The sequence below is a fragment of the Centroberyx gerrardi genome, chromosome 5, assembly GCF_048128805.1.
Source record: "Centroberyx gerrardi isolate f3 chromosome 5, fCenGer3.hap1.cur.20231027, whole genome shotgun sequence".
In the NCBI taxonomy this organism is placed as follows: domain Eukaryota; kingdom Metazoa; phylum Chordata; class Actinopteri; order Beryciformes; family Berycidae; genus Centroberyx; species Centroberyx gerrardi.
The window spans coordinates 5,038,426-5,060,051 of NC_136001.1; the positions used below are offsets into that span (position 1 = coordinate 5,038,426).

At 40.9% G+C, this 21,626-nt stretch overlaps 1 protein-coding gene across 15 annotated transcripts in view; it reads right to left on the reverse strand.

Moving 5' to 3' along the window:
• cadpsa (Ca2+-dependent activator protein for secretion a) overlaps nt 1-21,626 on the reverse strand; it is a 157,792-nt gene that overhangs the window by 53,464 nt on the left and 82,702 nt on the right. For 6 of the 15 annotated variants that reach the window (XM_078283465.1, XM_078283466.1, XM_078283460.1 and 3 more), the window contains exons 12-16: nt 14,077-14,213; nt 12,312-12,499; nt 4,294-4,395; nt 4,127-4,190; nt 3,168-3,291 (exon numbers count right to left, since the gene is read on the reverse strand). In XM_078283465.1, the coding sequence (XP_078139591.1) occupies nt 3,168-3,291; nt 4,127-4,190; nt 4,294-4,395; nt 12,312-12,499; nt 14,077-14,213 (615 nt within the window). Of the gene's footprint in view, nt 1-2,867; nt 2,896-3,096; nt 3,101-3,163; nt 3,292-4,126; nt 4,191-4,293; nt 4,396-12,311; nt 12,500-14,076; nt 14,214-18,574; nt 18,597-20,249; nt 20,262-21,626 lie in introns of all 15 variants that reach the window. The other 9 variants (XM_078283467.1, XM_078283461.1, XM_078283469.1 and 6 more) reach the window with 5 other exon arrangements.

A 21,626-nucleotide genomic window follows, 5' to 3' on the forward strand; every position in this document is an offset into this window, starting at 1 on the left:
ATGTCTGCATATTTGTGTGAAATCTGATCAAAATGTTGCATCAAAGGTGCTACATAAATCATTTTTAAACCTCAGCATATCATTAGCAAATTAATAATGATACATTGGTGTAATTACTGTAAACCAATGAGAGCATGGTGGAGACGATTGGAAGCCTCTATCTCACTGCAGTGGTATTGTTAGTGCTATTGTTTCTCAAAATTAAGACTACATTTCCCATAAAGCCCGTTGTTTTCCCATTGTGCTGTAAAGCAATCCAGCAGATTTCCCTCCAAATCTGACCCATTGGCGCACAGTGTAAAATGCAGAGTAGAGACTAATAATCGTCTCAGTGATGGGCTCGTTTGTTTAGAGTAATTATACTAATGTCTCAAAATTAATGTGGTAATGATTTATTGATGTTATAAAGCCACACATAGCACCTTTACAGGCTTCCCATAGACAGACACTGTAGTTTTGATTGGTTATACAATAACTATCTAATTAAACTGCATGGTATCCATCATATCGGAGGTGGACGACACTGACAGACCAATATCGGCAAACCAATATATCGGTCTAACCCTAGAGTTTACAGTTCCCAGGCCGTGTGTCTGGCTGTGACGCTGGGTGGGGATTGTTGGCTGAGATACGCAGAAGTGGAAAGAGTGAGCGAGCGGAAAGGCATCCCCTCCATTAATGCGAGAGATGGGCAAAGGGTGTATCCAAGCATGTGTGTCTGGGGTGTAAGGGTTTGATGGGTTGTCTACTTTGGATTAACCATTCGTTATGCCAAGCAGTGGTAAAATCTGAAACATCTGAGTTTTTCCCACAGTCAAGAAACAAATCAATATGAGGAAAAAGGGGATTTGGGGAGAATTAACAACCCCAACTGAGATACTAAGGTTTGTCTTCCTTAGTGTCTTCAGTGTGGTGATGGTATTTCTTTACAGACATCGGTGTTACAAGCTTATAAGGATGTATTCAAATGCGAAGGATATCATTCTAAAATCATTTAAGGACAAGATTCTGTCTTCAAGTCAGTGGCCAAATTTACATTGTGCTCAACTTTGAGACTACAGAATGTCCATGATGCCTGCTAAAGAAAACCTGGAACCATGCAACAGAAAAAAAAAAACACAGAATTGCCACAAGGGGCAATCCCATCATGCCTTGTTTATTGGCCTTCCTGTTTCCAAACAGCGGCTGAAGAGAAGCAGCGAAGCCAATAGACAAGGAAAAGAGAGGAGAGGCAGTGAGAGGAGAATGGAGATTATCTGAGAACGAGGGAACGGAGGGAGGAGGAGGGAGGAGAGGAAACAGCGTCACTCCAACTACCAGGCAGACCAAAGTGGGAGATAGAGGCAAGTTCAGGACTCGGCTAGAGAGAGAAGCTGAGGCACGGTGGACGAGGTCAGCGTAAGGAATTGTGGGGAATTGAATGCATTTTTACTTACTGTACACTAAGGAAACAGGCTGGAGGTGAGGTACATCAAACACTGCATTTGTCACTTACAATACAAAACAATAGCTATCATTTCATGAGGTACATTTGTACATATGAGCAATCCTTGACGAGAGGCTTTTCCTGCAGCTGTGGAGAAAATCTGTAGGTTAGAGAAACAGTGGGAATAGCAGCACCTACTCTATCATGCCAAGTCATATCTGCTTCAATCTGTCTTGAAATTAAAGTATTGTTACAGTATGCTGGAACAAGTGATATTTGTTTTTTTAGTTGGATCAGGATGCCCATTTGTCATTTATCAAACCATCGAAAACCCACTGTGGTGTTTCAAAACGACTCGGTTATCAAACTGAAACTGTAATAGAACTGCATCAAACTTTGTGGGAATGGAGGAGGTTTGGACTCATTAAAAGGCCGTAGCACCAATGAATTTATGAATTCACATACTGTAATATCTTTAATCAATATTTGTAAACATAAAGAAGTTAGAAACCAGAGAACAAAGGCTCTAATTGTTCTAACGTCATCAAGATTTTAAAAAAAAGACAAAAACAGAAAAAAATGAAAGACGAAATGTTTAATCTTGCTTAAAATCGCATGCACAATAATGCTGTGAACATTATCGTTTGCAGTCAAAATGGCTTAAATTGCATGTGTTAACATAGATATTATAATATACAAAGGCTTTCATTCCAAAAACAAGATATCTGCCATTTGATAAAAGCGATGTCTACTCTGACAAAATGATTGCTGGCATGAAAGTAAAGCACACTGTGGGTTACTAGTAGAGTTCTGTGTCATTTTAACACCTTGGCTGACAAAACAGTTCTATTTGTGATGATACATTCATCAACAACAACAGTGAGTGATGAATTTTGCGAGGCAATTTTTTTCCAAAGTGGAAATATAGTATATAATGATTCTATCTAAACACTATTTATAGTGTAGTGTTCTGGAAAGAAATACTTGATATTATATCTTTACATTATGCAATTGGGTTTCTATAGAAGCTTGAAAACCCTGAAGTTGAGTATGTGCAGGTATGAACCAGTAACCACTAGTATCTATACCAGTGGTTCTCAATGTGGGGTGCGGGGACCACCAGGGGTCCTTGAGGAGGTTCCAGGGGGTCCCCAGCAAATTGATGGATTGTTAAACTTCACCATTATTTAATTTACAAGAAGTTAACACAATTAGAGAATGTAGAAGAATGACTGTTTTGATCACTGTTATCTCTCTACCTACAATACAGATAGTCATGGGATTCTGGACAAAATCTATTAAATCTAATAATAAAAATATTCTCAGATTTGGGTCTGAGAGACAAAACCTCATCAAATGGGGATCTGTGGCTCTAATGTGGACTAAATTAGGGGTTCTTGATATGAAAAAGGTTGAGAATCCCTGATCTTTACTGTTGCACCTTGATTCACTGATGTCCTTTCCTTTGCCTTCATACCACCCCACCTTCTTCCAATGGTTATTTGATACTACCTATTCACCTGTGGGGGGCAGCAGACAGTAAAATCTTCTATCCTGAGGACACACACACACACACACACACACACCCTCCCACCCCCCTAGGGATCACAGCATAAAATGCATTCAGACTAATCTTTTACATTTCAATCCATGTGATAGGCAGGTGTAACTGCACTCCCACCTCGACTGGTAAAACACTGACATATTAACAGTCAGTCATGTGTTTGTAGTAGTAACTCACCTTCTAGTTTGGCGTACTCTGACAGGCGTTGGTAGTTGACTAGAGCCGCCTGCTCCAGACATTTACGGATCACAGTCTTGACTTCCTCTTGTGGAACCGGGGTGACGATATCTTTCATCAGCACCTTACAGGAGAGACACGACAACAACGGTTCTCCTTTTCCGTGTGAACTTAACTCATCATGGCAAGACACAGAAATCTCGGTGACATTTTACGTTAAGTGTTCATAAACTCACTTTTCAACAAATATCACACGTATTGTTTTGCAGCCAGTGTGCAAACACTTAAAATAACACTTAAAATATATTGACATTTCTTTCTCTTTCACTTAAAAAAAGGTTACTGTATAGCATGTGGAAAGGCTGTAAAAGAGATTTCGGTAACACTTTACATTAAGTGTTCATTATCTAATGTTAACTAATGTATTTACTAACATGAATTAAACATGAATAACAAAGATTAGTTCATGTTAAATGCACATGAACAGTTGCATTAATTAATGTTACACATGTTTGTTAATAATGTTAACTAATGGGTTTACTAACATGAATTAAGCATGGACAGTGACATTAACAAAAAACAGTGATTCAACCTATATCCGGTTCATGAAAGCTTTTACATTGTCTGTTCTAAGCAGCCGGTGTCTGGTAGCTGTTTCCCGGGAAAAATCCCCTGACGCACAGGAAGTGATGCGTTTTACATTTACAGTTATAAACAGAAGAAGAACTGGGTAGTTAGCATGAGCAGCGATAGCCTCAAACTGCATCCACAGAAAATCCAAGGAAAAAGACGTCACAGACAATGTTTGATTGACAGGTGATCTCTGGGAAGTGCAATGTAGAAACACCACAGCAATAAGCGCTGAGCACCAAAGATGGAGACAAAATAAAAAAAAACAAGGATCTCACAGATTATGGCTTTAACTTGCATTCATTTGTTTGGCAGTAAAAATGACCTACCCTTTCAAGCAGGGACAGAGTTGCCTTCAGCGCTCCTTCCGGGCGTCCGAATGGGAAGCAGTACCTGTGGAGGCGACAGAGTGGATTTTCCCATGAGCCCTCAGCAGGCCAGTTTGGCACCAGTTGGTCAGATCAGTTGGTAGGCAGTTGGTGTACGCCGCACTTACCTGAAGTGTGTGATCTGGTTTTCCAGAAGTACCCGGAGCCTCTCCTTGATCTCCTCGAAGCGCTCCTTCTCCTCCACCGTCACTGTGCCGATGCCGTCGGGCCTGAAAGCCAAACAGCAGCGGTGGAAGAGACACACAAACCCTTGCTGAGGTAACAGTGAAAAATCCCCGATAGATTTCTGGCAACAGTGTCCTACATTAAAAAATACCACAAAAATAGAAGTATGGGAGTATTTGTTGTTGAAAGTACTTATGATTATCTTTAAATTTGACCATTTTTATGCCAAAAAATTCCCCAAATATTACAAGTATTCAGTGTTTCCCCCAGAATTATATTCTTGTCAGAGCCCCTGAAACAGCATTCAGACCATCATGGGACACTAAAACTCTCCATTTGAATATGAACATAAGAAAACAGTAAATCATATCCATGCATACTTGTGTAGAATCTGATCAAAGTGTCTCATCAATTCAGGTTAAGGGCTTCCCCTAGAAAAACAGTGTAGTGTTGATCAGTTCTACAATAAATATGTAATCAGTCAAACCGCATCATATCCATCATATCAGAGGTGGAGGGCGTTAATAAAAAGCCTACATCAACCCCACATGTTGTTCAGACCTTAATGGTCTACTTCAGTGCTAGAAATCAATGCATCAGTGGTTTAGTTAGGCTTTCTCTGAGTCCTTTATTCCTGAAAGTTGGCTACTTTGGAATCGAAAACTTTTATCATCATATATTTTTGATAAATGTTTGATAAATGCTGAGGAACAAAAACTAGGATATGTGCTTTGGAATGAGGTGGAGAAACATCACTAAAAATGAACTCAAGTACTCAAGTAAAGCACAAGCACGTCAACACTAAAATATTATAATATATAATAAATATATTAAATGCAGTAAATCTACTGTAGTAGGCTAGCACAGCTAGTGCTAGCCTTGGTCCCAGGACTTTATTCCCAGGGGTTTATTCTTTCAGAGTAAGAGTCCTGATCTACAGTAGGATCCTTGATGGTCTTTAGTTACATAATGGATTGAAAGGATGCCAGTCTTATCATACATTCTACCTCACATCCAGGGCCAGCTCAAATAAAATAAGCTGTCACACTTCTCCGTCTCATTTCAATCATTAGTACCTAAAAAGGAACTTAAGTAAAAGTCAAACTTTCAAATACTTTTATACCTGAAGTATATGATACATACCAATACCTGTTTTATGGACATACATAGTGCAATGTGTGTTAGAGGCATATTTCAATATTTCCTTTCATATACACGTCAGGTCTATATTACTAAGCCAAAATATATATCCTGATATTTTTAGTTTCACTTTCCCTTCACTCATACTGCATATTTCACATTTTTGCTACATTTTCATATTGTTTTCTTTTTTTGTTTGTCTCAGTATGTTGTCTGTCCTTGTGCAGTTTACAACCCATTTGCTGTGTTTTTATTCAGTTTCTGTTTGCTGTATCCAATTTCCCCACAGGGATGAATAAATATCGGCTGTTAACTGCTGGCAAGATAAAAGCTACCAATCTACAAGCACAAGCACTTCTGATAGGTGTTGTGAAGGCAGATCCTGTAGTCACGTCCTCTGGTGTGCCCTTCTGTTCCAATATATCCAATAGTAAAGGCTTACAGGTGGCTATGAGACAACACTGACACAGTGTCTGTTCAAATGTCCATGAAAGCGGAGGGGAGTCTGGATGAGATGACTGGTGATGCTGAGCAAATTGGTACCCTTCTACCCCCAACAGCACACACACACACACACACGACCACACCACTTATGGAGCAGCGTAGAGTGTGTGTGTGTGTGTGTGTGTGTGTGTATGTGGTGTAGCAAAAAAGCTTACCCCCCCACTCCCCCCACTTTCTCACTGTCCTTCGCTGAGATGACATGTCAAGGGGGGGGGGGGGGGGGGTGCTAGAGAGAGAGGGAGAGAGAGAGAAAAAGAGAGAGAAAGAGAGTGTGTGTGTGTGTGTGTGTGTCACGTCTCTTGTTTCTCAACATCCTGTCACAGCCACCAGTCCAGCGCCTCCTCTGTCACATGCACTCTGCTCACACTCCACCCAGACCCGACCGTGTCACAAACGATAAGGAGATCGGCCTCGCACACACACACACACACACACACAATCACACACAAACACGCCTGTTTGTAAAGCTGTAATTGCTAGTGATGTATGTATTGATATAAGTGTGTGAGTCAGAAAATTGGAGAAATGTCATAAGTCTACATTTTCAAACCTGCTTCAAAATACATGCACAATAATGCCTTGATAATATATATAATTAGAATTTTGTTGAAATGTCTCAATTGCATGTGTTAACAAGTGAATTGCAACTGAGCATAGCTGTAGTATAGGAGTATGAAGTATAGTAGTATGAAGGCTTTCATTCCAAAACAAGATTTGAAAAAATTTTAACAAAAAGAAATTCAGGTAGCAATTTTGTTTTTTCCCAAATTGGATATAAAGTGTTTTGAAATGAAACACTTGATGTTACTGTATTTTTGCATTATGCAATTTGGCCCGCTTGTCATTCACAGAAATTAGTTTGATTCACTGATGATGCCCTTGCCTTTACCAGAGTGCGTGCGTATGTAAGTGTGTGTGTGCCTGTTTGCAAATCTGTAATTGCTAGTGTTGTATGCAGGGATATGCAGTGGAGAGTAAACACAGATGCACCTAAAAGCTGTTTACCATTTACCATGTTATTAGCAGAATAGAGTTACATAACTATCAGTATGTGTGGGAGACAGAAAATGGGAGAGGGGATTGTATTAATGCATGTGTGAAAATGTCTACAGAATTTTGACAATTTGACAAAAAAAAAAGAAAAGAAGGGAATTTCACACTAATTGAGTCCTGCAGGGCTTCTTTTCCAGTCCTGCTCTGTTCCTTGGCAGCTTCCTAATGTTTGGTTGACCTGATGACCTCTCAGCTACGACGACCACGACAAGCAAATGAGCCGTCAGTGACAGCAAGCGCGCAACGCGATCATACTTCCATTTATATCGCAGCGTCATCAGCGTAGGCGACGCAACAGCATACAGCGGGGAAACCGTCCAGCTCCATGTTTCTGACTGACACCCTGCTAAGTAACGGAATGACTTGTTGAAATTTTCAAATCAGTTCCATTACACTGGCGTATGCTCAAAAGTCACTCACTTATAAAATCTCCTGTATATATTGCCACATATTGATTCTGTGCAGAAAATTCAGCCAAAAACACAGCTTTCACCAGAATTCAAACTTTCACATGTGCAGCCACAATTTATTATTTTAATTACACATACTGTATTTATACATTTTGATTTCCAGAATATTTAACCCAAAAATATTTCCAGAATTAAATCAGTTAAATTAGAAAGCATTGGTTGCATGTTGATCTGACTTTTTGATCTTCGCTAATTTTTGCTCCCTCTTCAAACATTCAACCTTGAGACTCCCAACCATAAATTAAAAACATTTTGAAATTTAAATCATATTGACATTTCATTACACAGGCACAGAGTGCACCCATTCACTGTCTGTATGCTTGTAACATATATCACTCTTTTACACTTTTACACTCAGTTTTATTTGGAGGATATTTTTATCAACTCTTTTGAGCGGACATGAATCTTGTCATGAGGCAAATTCATTGCATACATCATAGCAAAAAGTATAATACTGACGTAAGTTCAATAAAGATAGGATCTTGTAAGGAATTAATTCTTTTCTGGAAATACAATTGATTTGTGTTTATATTTGGTGGTTGTTTGCCTTGATTTTGCCCTGATTGCCATATATGCAGTTTGATATTAGTATTAATTAATTTAAAAGCCATGACATATTATGTTGGCCAGAAAAAGAATGGCTCACTACTGTATGTGTGGCTGTTGTACTTTTGGCAGAAGTTTTCAAAAATGGTCACTTTAGTGTTAAAAATGACTCAAGCTCAATCTCAGACTGATAACTTTTAAACTTTTTCAACTAGTGAGAACTAAACTTGCACCCCTTTGTAAATTAGGATATCATACAATCTTTTAGTTTCTTATACTTGCAACAACAGCTCGTCCTATAACCATATCAACTGTAGTTACCAAATTAACTTTCAGCCTTCAATCTGTAAAATTATGATTTTGTATCAATTTGTGTTTTATAGACTCTGATGCCGGAATTTAGATAAAACTAAAAAGTGCCTGGTAAATTGAAAAAGCCATCAACCCACTGGTTATGAAAATTTCATAGGGCAAAGAAATTGTCACAACCTTGCAGCTCCTCTAAGGTGCACAAATCAAAAAGGAGCAAAGGAATGAAATAATCTAGCTACTCATTGAAATTAAAATAGAAATAAATCAATTGAAACAAAAAAAAAAAACATGTTTTGTCTGTAATTGCCTACATCAGGGCCTTCGCTTAAATTTTAGAAATGTGTCGGTTTTTAATTGTAAATCTTTATCAGCATCAAGAGTGAGCTCATTGCCTTTGTAAAAATGTCATAACAAAACACTTCTGGCTGCTATGAGCTGCTTTCTCTTTTTTTTTTTTTTGAAACTCAATCCAAAGCGAGTCGACGACGAGCTGGACAGAAGTCAAGTCCTGACGCTTTACCAGACGACCAGGCTACCGACTCTAACTTAGTGCATCAACGCCTCCAGGCCAGCAGGCTATTAGGAGGCGGGGGTGGGGGTGGACGGTATATATGTGTGTGTATGTGTGTGCGTGCGTGCATGGATGGGGTACGTACAGGGCAGCAGGGCAGGCTGGTGAGAGATGTGGGACAGGAGGGATGGTGTGTGACGGTGTGTGTATGCGTGTGTGTGTTTGCATGTGGGGGCAGGGGTGTGTGTGTGTGGGGGGGGGGCGGGGGGCACAGTGGCGTTGGCAGCAGAGATACTCGCCCGTCACACATGACGACCTGTCAACCTGTCATGCCTTGACCTCCAGGCGCAAACGGCTGGACTGGCAAAGCCGGGCTCCTCTGTGCGTGTGTGTGTGTTAATGTGTGTGTGAGTGTGTGTACATCCTCTCTATATTTCTCTCTCTAGATTTCAATCAAACCCTCTTCCCATCTTATTTCTCTTCCATCCCTCTGCCTCCACCCACATCCCTCTCTTTCTCTTTCTCTCTCTCCCTCCCTCTCTCTCTCTCTCTCTCTCTCTCTCTCTCTCTCTCTCTCTCTCTCCCTCTTTACCTCTCTCTCTCTCTCTCTCTCTCTCTGTCTTGGAGCTACTGCTGTCCATCTGTCCAGGCTGATCAGAACAGTCCTCAGTCCTCAGTCAGCCCCATCACTGTCTGTCAGCAGGACGGAGGGAAGGATGGGTGGATGGTTGGATGGGGAGGGTAGGGGGGATTGTTGGGGGGGGGGGGGGGGGGGCAGACTGACAGACAGCCCTCCCTGACCTTTGCCCTCAGCACTGGAGTGGCCCTCGTCTATCTTTGTTATGCTTCATCCGGAGACGGCCAACTGTGATGCTGACAGATCTGATGTCTGTGTACATCATAACAGATTAGACAGGAGGTAAATACTGCAACTTAGATAACAGTGCACATACCATAACACTCCCCCATAAAAACTTCAGGAAATTACATCACTTGATTGCCAATTACATGAAAACTCTTCTTCTCAAACAAAATTTAAAGTAGTAGTCTGTGTCATTTTCATATAAATACTGTAAATGTCTGTGTAGTGATTCACAGTAGTGATTCAACCTATATGCAGTTCATGAAAGCTTTTACAGTTGTTGTCCAGTGTCTGGTAGGTCCTTCCCGAGGAGAAAAATCCTTTTGCGCACAGGACGTGATGCATGATGCCAAAAAAAAAACACCGCAGCAATGACACAATAAAGACAAATTTACAAAAACACCACAGCGTTGAGCGCTTAGCACTAAAGATGGAGACAAAATAACCCTGCATAAACTAACCCTGATACAACTCCATCAAAGTCGGACAAAAGACGGCTAAACCTGATGCAAGTCCATCTAAATTTGACGAACTCCATCGAAGTCTGACAAAGCTAAACCTGATGCAACTCCATCTAAGTGTGACAAAAGACAGCTAAACCTGACTCAAGTCCACCTACTGTATATCTGTCAAAAGATTGCTAAGCCTGACTCATTTAATCTGACAAACTCCATCTAAGTCTGACAAAAGACAGCTAAACCTGACAGTTAATTCTACAAATGACAAAGGCGGCTGAGGATGTCCTGAAATGATGACGCATTTCAGACAGATTTTGATGGCCTTCCTCTATTGCTATCGTTATCTGTAGCTGTAAAGCAAATATCATTTTTGTCTCAAGTAGGCTACAAGGGGTGACTGATCTGTAATGTTGTGCATACCTATATTAGATTTTTAATAAACTGCAAGTATGAGCAAAATAATAAAATACAAATCATGGAGTTTTTTCTTTATATGTACATTTTATATGAGGGTCTTCATTATTGCCACTGATGTCATCAGACAACTTTTTTTATGGCATTGCTTACGGCAAAGCAGAAAAGGGATGAGGATATATTTCTTTGATCAGCTTCAGTAGATCTAAGGCACGAACAATTTAGGCTAACATTTTGGTTCGAAGTCAGCCCATACTTATCAGGTTTTTCCAAGTCCGGCCCTAACTGGACTCTACCCCTGCATACTCTTGGCTCTCCATTGCACATGATTGCCCGTCCCCGCCATAGACTATGAAATGACTTACCTTCTGGCTCCAGAGGAATTTGGGGACCAGAAGTCCTTTTTCTTCATGAACTCAATGATTTTGAGTTCCTTCTTAGCAGTGGGGGTAGAAGGCTCGGGGGCACAGGGGTAAAGAGCTCTTTCGAGTTCGGCCTCAGATACCGGCCAGTTTAGCAACTCGGACACACGCTGGCTAGTTTTAGTTGCGTGGAAGTGTATGGTTTTGGGGAACAGGGGAAGGAAATTTTGTGAGAGTAAACAAGGTGAAGAGGTAAAAAGAGAAAAAAACACACAAAAGAAACAGGAAGAGTGAGCATGCAAACAACATGCAAAGTGAAAACCAATAGATTAAAAGAAAAGTACACCAAAAGAAAACATGACAAAGTAAATTTTCAAAAACAACAAATGTTCAAGACTGCAGTGGATGACTAACAGAAAAAGCAATTGAAATCAATGGAGGAAAGACAGAATAAGCACAGATGGAATGAGGATGGAACAAATTATTCCGGGATTTCTATGTAACATGTGTGCTGTTGCAATTTCTATTGCCCTTCAAAAAACAAATTTTTCTATCAAGTATTCCCTTTTAGAAAAAAGTGGTTCATGGTCTCATTGATGTCAAAGAATTTTTGACATTTTGCCCGGGCCGCCTGGCCTCTTAATGAAGACAACCATGGATTTCAATGGTACCATTATTAGCCTGTCTACCTTATGTACGTAGTATTTGCTCAAGTGTGAAAATGTATAAATGTTCACATGAACGTGTATATGCTAATAATATAGAAAGCCATAAAAAAAAAAAACACTTTTCCTGGAGGTTGGAGGATACGTTTGGTGGGTTGGGAAGGAGGGATGGGAAGGGAGTAAACATTTCTCCCAATATGGATGGGGTTTTCTGTTCTTTTTTTGTTTATTGACTGAATTGTCACTCTAGATACATTAAAGAGTAACTAAACCCCAAACCCAAATCTGTGGTGAAGCCTGACATCTAATGGTGAAAAGTAGGGTACTGAAATTGCCATCTGCTATTGGCTGGTCTTTGGCGCCAGGTGATGTCACCTTCTATAGAGTACAACAGGTGGTGACATCACCTGGCACCAATGACCAGCCAATAGCAGATGGCCAGCTCAGTACCCTACTTTTTAGCATTAGATGTCAGGCTTTACCAGGTTTGGGTGTGGGGTTTAGTTACTCTATAAAAAACAATTTCTGACATTTTCTACCGTAGTGAAACTTGTTCTCCACACAGGAACCAAAGCTAGCAGCGGTCAAGCATTTGTACCTACGGGGGAAAGAGAAGGGACCCAAGGCTAGTCGGGGGTTGGATTCCCCCGTGTCATACCGTACCTGTTTCCGTGGACGTGGGAGGCACAGAAGGCGAAGCTGTAGTGCAGCAGGGTGGGGTCGATCATGGCGCCGTTCTCCGCCCTCTCCAGCAGATCGCTCAGGTAGCACAGATGGCGATGGCAGCCGCGAACACCGTTGCGCGCACAATACTCGTCCATGACAAACACCTGACCGGGACTGAACCAACCCTGTGGGACATACACACACACCCTGCTACTCGGTGACAACTTCTGATGAAGTGAACACTGAGGCGTGAGGTTTTGCAGCAAGAACCAAAGCAGTGGAAAACTGGCTTTGCAGCTGAATTGAGTTGTCACACATGCCTTCACTAGGTGGAGCTCTTTTACCAGCTGCTGCTGTTGGACAAAAGTCGGACAAAAGTTTTGGCAGTTAGTGGAAGTGGTTATAGTTGAGTTAATCTGTTTCAGCCGATGTCCGTTAGCTGTTTGATGTTAACGAATGCCAACTTTTCTTCTCCACTAAAGGTAGGCTAAGATATGTTAGTTTATATCATTTAAGGGGCTAAAGTTGATGATGCTTACCAGCTAGGTTTGCTAATATACTGATTTTGAGAGCAAGAGAGGGAAGCACAATCTTTGACAATGCTATGTTAGCCTTGTCGCTAATGTCAGCTTTCTATTGAGTTTTGACAATTTGCTAAGCACTTGTGCAACAGACTCATCTGCACAGTTCCCATGTAAGTGTGACACTTTACGGCCTGAATGCCCAGACTTGCTTTGTCACCATAGCAACTAACCCTTAAAATGTCATAGTCACCATTTTATGGTTTACCAGCCAAATTACCATGGCAAACAGTGGAAGGGCCGTTTTATCCATCCAAGTTCTGTAAGTGAACAGCTAGTAATGCACATATACAAATCTGCATGTTTTGTACAAAAGTCATTTGTAGCTGTAAATTGAACATATTTGATAAGGGGAATAGTGTTTTTTACATGTCTGCACACTTAGACACTTTCTGTACATATATAGTATGTATGGCCTTCTGTAGACCTGCTAATGTTTTGCACAATTTATATTTATATATTATAGTATTTTGCATGTTTTCTGTTTTTTACATGGAGTCAAAATTAATTCATGCAGATGATAAGAAGTTTTGATTGAATACCTGCCAGGGTGAGTAATATTATTTTTCCCCTGCCACCCCTGACTGTGCTTGTCATTCTTATAGTATGTATTATAGTATGTATATGTATGCATATATGTGTGTGTGTGTGCGTTTGAGTGTGTATGTGTTAATGTGTGTATGCGTGTGTGCATACATTCTCTCTATATTTCTCTATATTTCAATCGCTTCCATCCCTCTGTTTCCACTCATATCCCTCTCTCTCTCTCTCTCTCTCTCTCTCTCCTTTTTCGTCATTCAATACACTGTATCCAGCATACAGTAGAACCTCACAAATGAGTTGATTTGGAAATGATTACATTACAATAAAATGACAACTACAGATATCCAGGGCAGCCAATATTTACTGTCCATGAACTCAAATGGATATGTACTGCGTATATATACTGTGTATATATATGTGTAAATGCATATCTATATGTACATGTGTATCTACAGTTGATTTTTACAAGGACAGCATAACAACATAACATAACTTCCCATTGAACTGTATCAAAGGACTTAAAGCATGATCTAACACTAGATTACTTTTAAACCTGGTCCTTGGAGATGGTTGGTATACATATACATGGGACCTTCATCAGGGTCATCTGGGCGTTATTGCTTTAGGCCTTTCCTCACCAGACAGGAGTAGGAGTCATTTAGCCTGTGGTCCAAGGTGAGGCGCTGTACCAGCTCAAACAGCGAGGCGTGGTCAAAGTTACAGGGGTTGGCTGAAATAAACTCGTCCATGCCATGCTTCTGGGCTCGGTCAGCGTCTGGATAGAGAGACATAGATGCGTCCAACAGAGAGAGAGAGAGAGAGAGAGAGAGAGAGAGAGAGAGAGAGAGAGAACAGAACAGAGTCAGGGGTGGCAAAGGAAAAAGTATTACTCACCCTGGCAGGTATAACTATTCAATCAAAACTCCTTATCATCTGCATAAATTAATTTTGCATTTATGACTAGTCAGTCTTGCGAACTGAATGGGACCAAACCAATTCACGATGTAATAACTGTGCATAAGGTAATTAAAGAAATATATAAAAAATAATGACTTAATAAAGTGCACATAATGTAGTAAAGTGCTACAGACATTTTTGACAGATAATATAATTATGTTATATGATTATATGAAGTGTGGTATGCTGGCTATTACATTATGAGGAGAGCTGCACGTTTGCACGCTGAATCATGATTTTTAATGGGTGCTGTACCTGTCTTGGAAAACTTTTATCAACTGTTCATAGGTTTCAGTGTTAATGAAACATCACTCTATCATCTGAACAGCTGATGGAAAAAATCGAAAATTGTACCCACTGATAGTATGATTTTTGTCTTGTTCAATTACGTGTTACCAAGAAATTGCAGCTCATTTCATAATGTAATAACCCAACATTACACGCAATTACTTATTACGTTGTCTGCCAGTACGTTATTACATTACGTGTCCAGCACTTTACTACATTATGGACACTTTATTACTGTTTTTTTTTTAGATATGTTTTATTAGATATGTATAGTTATTACGCGAGTTGCTATAGGGACTGTAATTATTCTGCTTATTTTTGTATCACAAAAGAGACAATTTACTTAAGTTTCCAGTTTTGACTCAATAGGATCCCTCTGGCCAGGGTCAAAGCAAAGGTGGATGGGGCAGTGTGAGTTAGACAGGCAGCTTTCAGGAGGTGACTACTGCTCTAGAGGTTAAAGGTTAGTGCTATATTATGATTAGTGCTACATTATGTTCATGCAGAGCCTTTCCTATAGGGAAATTCACTGGGCTGACACCATACCATTACCACCATGACGTCAGGGATAATACACAAATCTATCTATTTCTCCTCCTTAATAAGGCAACTTATTAACAAGACTTATTAACAACACTTTGGGATTGTGTTGAAGCTGTTGAAAATAGTTGGGGAAGCTTGTTCAAAAACAAACTACGGGCCAGAAAATGAGTTTTGAAAGCCAGAAATCTGCTATTGGGAAGCAAAAATTTTACATTCTGCGCCTTTAATTTATATAACATCATGAAGTTGGTGTGAAAACACTGATGGCTGATTGAGCCCAGCAACGAGAGGTCAGAGAGAAGACTAAAATTACATATTTTATCCCAAATTCTGCCTTATAAAATTGTATTTCACACCGCCATGATAGCCAGTGGGACTGTCTCATGCCACCTACTAGTTTAAGGCAAACCTGCAACTCAAGAGTAACCAAAGAGCCCACACTCCATTACCCCCAGCACCACCCCCAATCCCCCGGTACCCCCCAATAACCCTACCCTCCCCTGCCCAACCCCACAGCACTTCACTATAGAGCCTGTGGCCACGACCCCCCGGGGTGGCCCCTAATTAATCGCTGCCCCGACCATCTCAGAACAAGCCTGGGCCGTGGCCCTGCCGTGGGAGCCCCCCGCTAATCTCCATTGTCCCCAAAATAGGGGGCTTTGAATAAAATTTGACAACAAATTTTCACTTGCTTTCCCAGTTAGTGGGCTACGCTTAGGCAGTAATCCTGACATCAGGGTGCTAGGAGGGAATGGCTGAGCAAGTTGGCTTGTTGCTAATCCCCAGACCGTCATTCTTACTGAGGGGGTGCGGAGGGGGGGCTGGTGCTACTCTCAACCAGCCACTGCTGGGGTACATAGGGGGTACACCTGCTCTGTTCTGTCTGCACTTCCATGGATTTACATGTCAATACCTTAATAACCACCTAAGCTTAGACCTATATAACATAAAAAAACATATTAAAAAAATCACCCACCTCTGATATGGTGGATGTGATGCAGTTTGTTTGGTTAAATATTGAATGTATATTTACTATTAGAATATATTAATATTAGAATCAACATCGAAAAACCCACGTTGGTCAAACCCTATAACTAATGCTTATAGATCTAAATTGTCATTGTGTATTGTGATTCTTTATTGTCCATTTACCAATACACAATATCTAATATAGCTATGCCTTATTTAGGGTGAGTGCCCACATAGAAATATGTCAGAGAGCTGGGTGTGGGTGAGAGCAGGTATGTCACTGGAGTTACCTTCCATCATGAGCACCTTGCATCATGAGCACCTACCCACAATCCTCCAAAATTTCTCTCCTTCAAATGAATGGGTAGCATCACTTTGCCTGTGAATTTCCCTCCTAGTGGACATTCCCCCGTAAGGCTCAGTGGCTGAGAACAGCTGGTTGTGTTTCTAAACTCACAACTTGCCCGTCTCAGAATTGAAAATACATGGTTAACTTCATTTCAACACTGATACACCTGATTAATTTTGTGTTTAATGTCAGCCGTTAGCTAGCTAACCATAGTATCTGGTCAGCTAACCATCACTGTCTTGTTGTAAACACACGATTTGCACACTAGCTAATGTATCTTGTAGAAACTAGCGTTAGCAGTGGCTAGTAGTCACACGTTAACATCAACATTGGCTAGTTAGCTAACTAACAAAACTAAAAACCAAGTTTGTTCAGGCGAGCGGACTCTTCTCAAGCTACAACTAGTTTTGGAGCAGCCTACTAGGGCTAAAGACAAGACAGTTTACTGTGTCACAGTAAATCTTCCTAGACTATTCACTTGCATTTATAACATTAATGAACTGACCTACCCACCCCGCAACAATCATTTTCTACTAGGCCTATCTCTCTGTTTCTTGCAGTTCTTTTATATTTAGCCATTATTCCCCCACAGCCAGTTCTCCACTGGACCTCCATCGGTTTTGCTAAGAGATTGGTGACGTAACTGCAAAGCCTCTACTGTCCAAAATCATGGAAGTGACTGTGTCTTGCCAAAGTCCACAAAAATGGGCCGTATCTTTGTCTAAAACATCATTTTAGTGATTAAAAGATGTCTATAGAGACCAAGATATCTGATCTGGGGTGAGGGTGGTGGGTTGTGGACAGAGTCTGTCCCGTCCGACAGAACAAACCTGCGACAAATGTGAATGAAGGTTACACCGAGCTACGCGGCAATCATGAGATTTGTCAGCCAACGTTGCTCTTCGCCGCCGAACGAAGGCATCCCAGCTGTCAATCAACAAAGGAACAAAGAGCGGGATGCCGGATGCCGATGGTGTCCCCCCAACAAGTCCCCCCAAATCTAAAAAGGTGACATTGCGGTGCCCCTTTGGTCTGTAGCTGGTGGCCTGTCAGGTCTGTTTGACGTGAGTGAGTGGGAGTGAAGGCGGGAGGGCTGGACAGTAACATGCAGTGACACTAGTCACCCCCGTCCGTCTGGGCTGGGGAAGGACGGCCCTGACAATGATTGACGGCTGCTACTCATTTATAGATCCAGCCGAGGCAGCGGCGGTGCTGGTGGTGCTGGTGGTGATGGTGGTCACAAAGCATTTGAGGCTATTTAGCACGTGGCTTGCTTTTTTTTTTTTCTGCGTTTTTTTGTTGTTGTTTTTTTGGGGATGGACTGACCATCAAACACACAAACATCACACCACATACATCTTTGTATTACTATACTTGTGAGGACCTCCAATGACTAGATTATTTTCCTAACCCCTAACCCTGACTTAACCCTCACCACTACATGCCTAACCTTTACCTTAACCTAAACCTAATCCTAATTTCAGTTCAATCCTAAACCCAAATCCCAAACTAACCCCTTTGGAGAAGTGAGGACCAGCTAAAATGTCTTCACTTTGGAGGGTTTTCCTCATCTTTCAGGATAGAGCTACAAAACACACACACACACACACACACACTAGGGATGGGACGATATGCTTATCTCATAATACAATTTGCTACGTGATATGGGGTTCAGGATTCAATACAACCACAATATGATGTGATAAATAAAATTTCAATGAGTCTGATTGTGCAGAATTATGTTTACTTCTGAGCCACAAATCTTGTGGCTTGCTAGAATGTAAACAACAATTTTAAAATTATATATACATATATATATATATGTATATATAATTTGGATGGAGAGCTTGTGAAATTGTGATGGTCAAACTGTCTCATTTGTGATTACTGCAGCAGAATAAAATGGAGCTAATATCGCGATTCATTTTTTTTTTGCCCTACGATACGAATCGTCACATTTTTGTATTGCGATATATTGAATTTCGATATATCGTCCCATGCCACATACACACACACACACACACACACACACAATTTAGCTGCAGGATAAATCTAGAAGTGACCACCCCACACTCAAGTATGTCATCTGCAGGTTATAACAGTTACAGTTTGTAGTGTAGCATAACATGTGTACCAGATGGATCCACTGCAGCAGCTGAACCATTAGTGGATTAAGGCAGAGGCGAGTAATGCATTCACAATGTAAGTGGGGAGCTTTTTATACAGTGGAGCCAATAAGAGCAGGATTGTTCTCACTTAATGACGCAAGAAAAGTAAAATGCTCCCACTTCAGTATAGGTAACACAGATACAGTATATTATGCATTAATCTTTACCTAACACATAGACATTAGTAGTTTATTGGGTCCTTTAAAGACAAGATAAACTACTTTTGTGTCAGGGCTATTCATCGTCCTCCATCATCTCTGCACTGATTATTAAAAAAAATATGCATGTTTATCGCAAAAGCAAACAGCAAGTGCCCAATGTGTTCCCCTGTACTAAAGTGATATATGACAGTGATTTCATCATCATGACAAAATCAACCTGCTTAAAATTCTAGAGAGGCATCCGGAGAAAGAGCGGGAAAGAGAGGTGACTAGTAGGGATAGGTGTTACCGTCGGTTACAGTGTTTAGTAAATTAGTATTAATTCCAGCTTTTCTACACAACATGATAAACATGGGGAGGCCAGGAAGTGCCATGACATCACGTCCTTTGTCATTAGCATTCACATTACTCAAGGTGCATATTTGCCAACATATTTTCTCACAAAAAAAAGGAATTGGGACAGCAGGAAATCAAATCAATCTCATTCGGAAATGCCACCCAAGTAACCGAAAAAAAACATACTGGTAAACTGTGATGATGAGAGATACCGCAGAAACAATTTCACCTTCATTTTAATTTCGTTTATTTTGATGGGGGACGGGGAGGACGGGGGCTTGTTTGTCATGTTACATTATTCATTGCACCGATCCAGGTGTGAACTGGCAAGTAGTTATTTGGTAACATTTTGACTGATTGCTTCCCGAAATAATTGTGCGGCAACCACACTGTATTATTCATGGCCTGGCACTTTTAACTTGGTAATTACCAGCTGCTGGGACACAGTGGGACTCCAGTGGTTGTGTCAAAAACAGCTCACTCGATAAATTCACTTACAGACATGCAGGTTACACACTGTCTGTAGGAAGCGTTTTTACAAAGTAATTTCTTTTAGGTGCGCGGGTGTGCGTGTGCTTGCATATATTGTTGAGTCAGTTTTGCTGTGGCATGAAGCTTGTGCATTTCATAAGCTACAGATAAGTTCTGGTGAATTGGTGGCAAAATTATCAGACTCACGGGACAGGCAGCAAACTGCAAACGCAAGACAGAATGCTACTGTGGGATGTATGGACGAATCATCCTTCTTATCCCCTGCGAATAGGCCAGCGCAGGTAAATCAAAGTAGTGTGAAACCTTAAAAGAGGGCTGATCCATCACTGGTATGTGAACCTACCAAATCCCTGCTGGACAGATGGCAAATATGCAGACAGAAACACAATTGCATGCATCCTAAATCATAAAGACATAGGTGAGTATCCCAGTCCTAATGGAAAAAAAACAGAAAAAAAACAACTAGGCAGACAGAAAGATTTTAAAAAGAGGAAGAGCGATGGACAAAAAAAGGAGGAAAGAGAAAGAAAGGGGAGGAGAGCACTTACCCTTCAGTCCAGCTACAAGATAGCAGGGTCGGGGGTTAGAAGAAGAAGAAGAAGAAGAAGAAGAAGAAGAAGAGGAAGAAGAGAGGAAGAAGGAACAAACAGAGAAACATAAAGACACACAGCAGAGCCACCAAACACTTTAACGCTACAGCAGGTCTACAACAGAGACAAAGAGCAAAGCAGCACAGTGGAAGAGGTGGAGAACGGAAAACAGCGACAGCGTAAAACATGGACGTGACCAGGAAAGAGACGTGGAAGAAGAAGAAAAACATCCTGAAAAGTGATATGTGAAAGCTATTATAGGAAACACTGTACAGTAAGAGACAAAAAGCAAGAAAAGGGAGAGCGAGAGGCTTTGACCAAAGAAATAAATCATGTGAGAAACAGGAAGTGGTAAAATAGCTAATCTTAGAAGAAAGAAAACTGATTTGAACTTGTCAATTGCTTGCTTAATACAGAATGTGATGACAGACAGCAGTCCTAAACTCAAGCCAAGGTCTGTAGACCGATCATGAGAGATTAAATATACAAATGAAAACTATTTCAATTTAAAGCTGCACTAGGCAAGATTTTGTATGTAAAAATGCACTATCCTATCAGCCTAAATCATGAAGTGGGGCTGCAACAGAGAAGAGCGTCCCATATCCCCTAATTGAGACGCTGTAGATTCGCCCTATTTGCCTAAATTCAAGTCTGCTGTCGGGTACGGTCATATGGCCCAGAACTCTTTTCCGCCTCACAGGACGTGACAAATCAAAACTCAAAAGTGAAACCCAAAAGTGTCTCCTAAACAGCAGTGAGCAGCTGCACCCCCCGATGTTGGATCTTTTGCCTCTCTCGTCCATTTAGTATAAAGCAAAGGCTACACCGGAGCTGCGTTCGGAATGGTTGACTCGTTCACTCACTCACTGTTCCCTATGCAGTGTTTGTCATATAGCCTAGTGAGCTATATGGGCAACGACCGCACAAAGTTTCGGACACTACATCATTGCTTCAAAAAATGCGCCGGATATTCATGTGACGCGTCCAGCATCTCATAAACAAACCAGGCATCATGACAGCGGGTTGGAATGTACTCAGGTATCGATTTTAGGAAGTTTTGAACATTACATTACAAATAAATTGTTGAAATTCTAATCATGTGCAAGCGTGGTTTTGTTCACTAAGGTGTTGTCTCTTAATGGTAGCAAGCTGTTTTGTTTTGGCAAACAATAAGCTCGTGAGCGAACGTTAGCTAGCTCACTAGCTAGCGACTAGCTAGCAACTCTTCTTCTGTAAGACACGATCACATTGCATTGTGGTATACACGAGAAATTGTAGGGTACATCGTCTGTTCACTACAATTTACAGTACATTGTGGGTATTTTTTAGTGGACT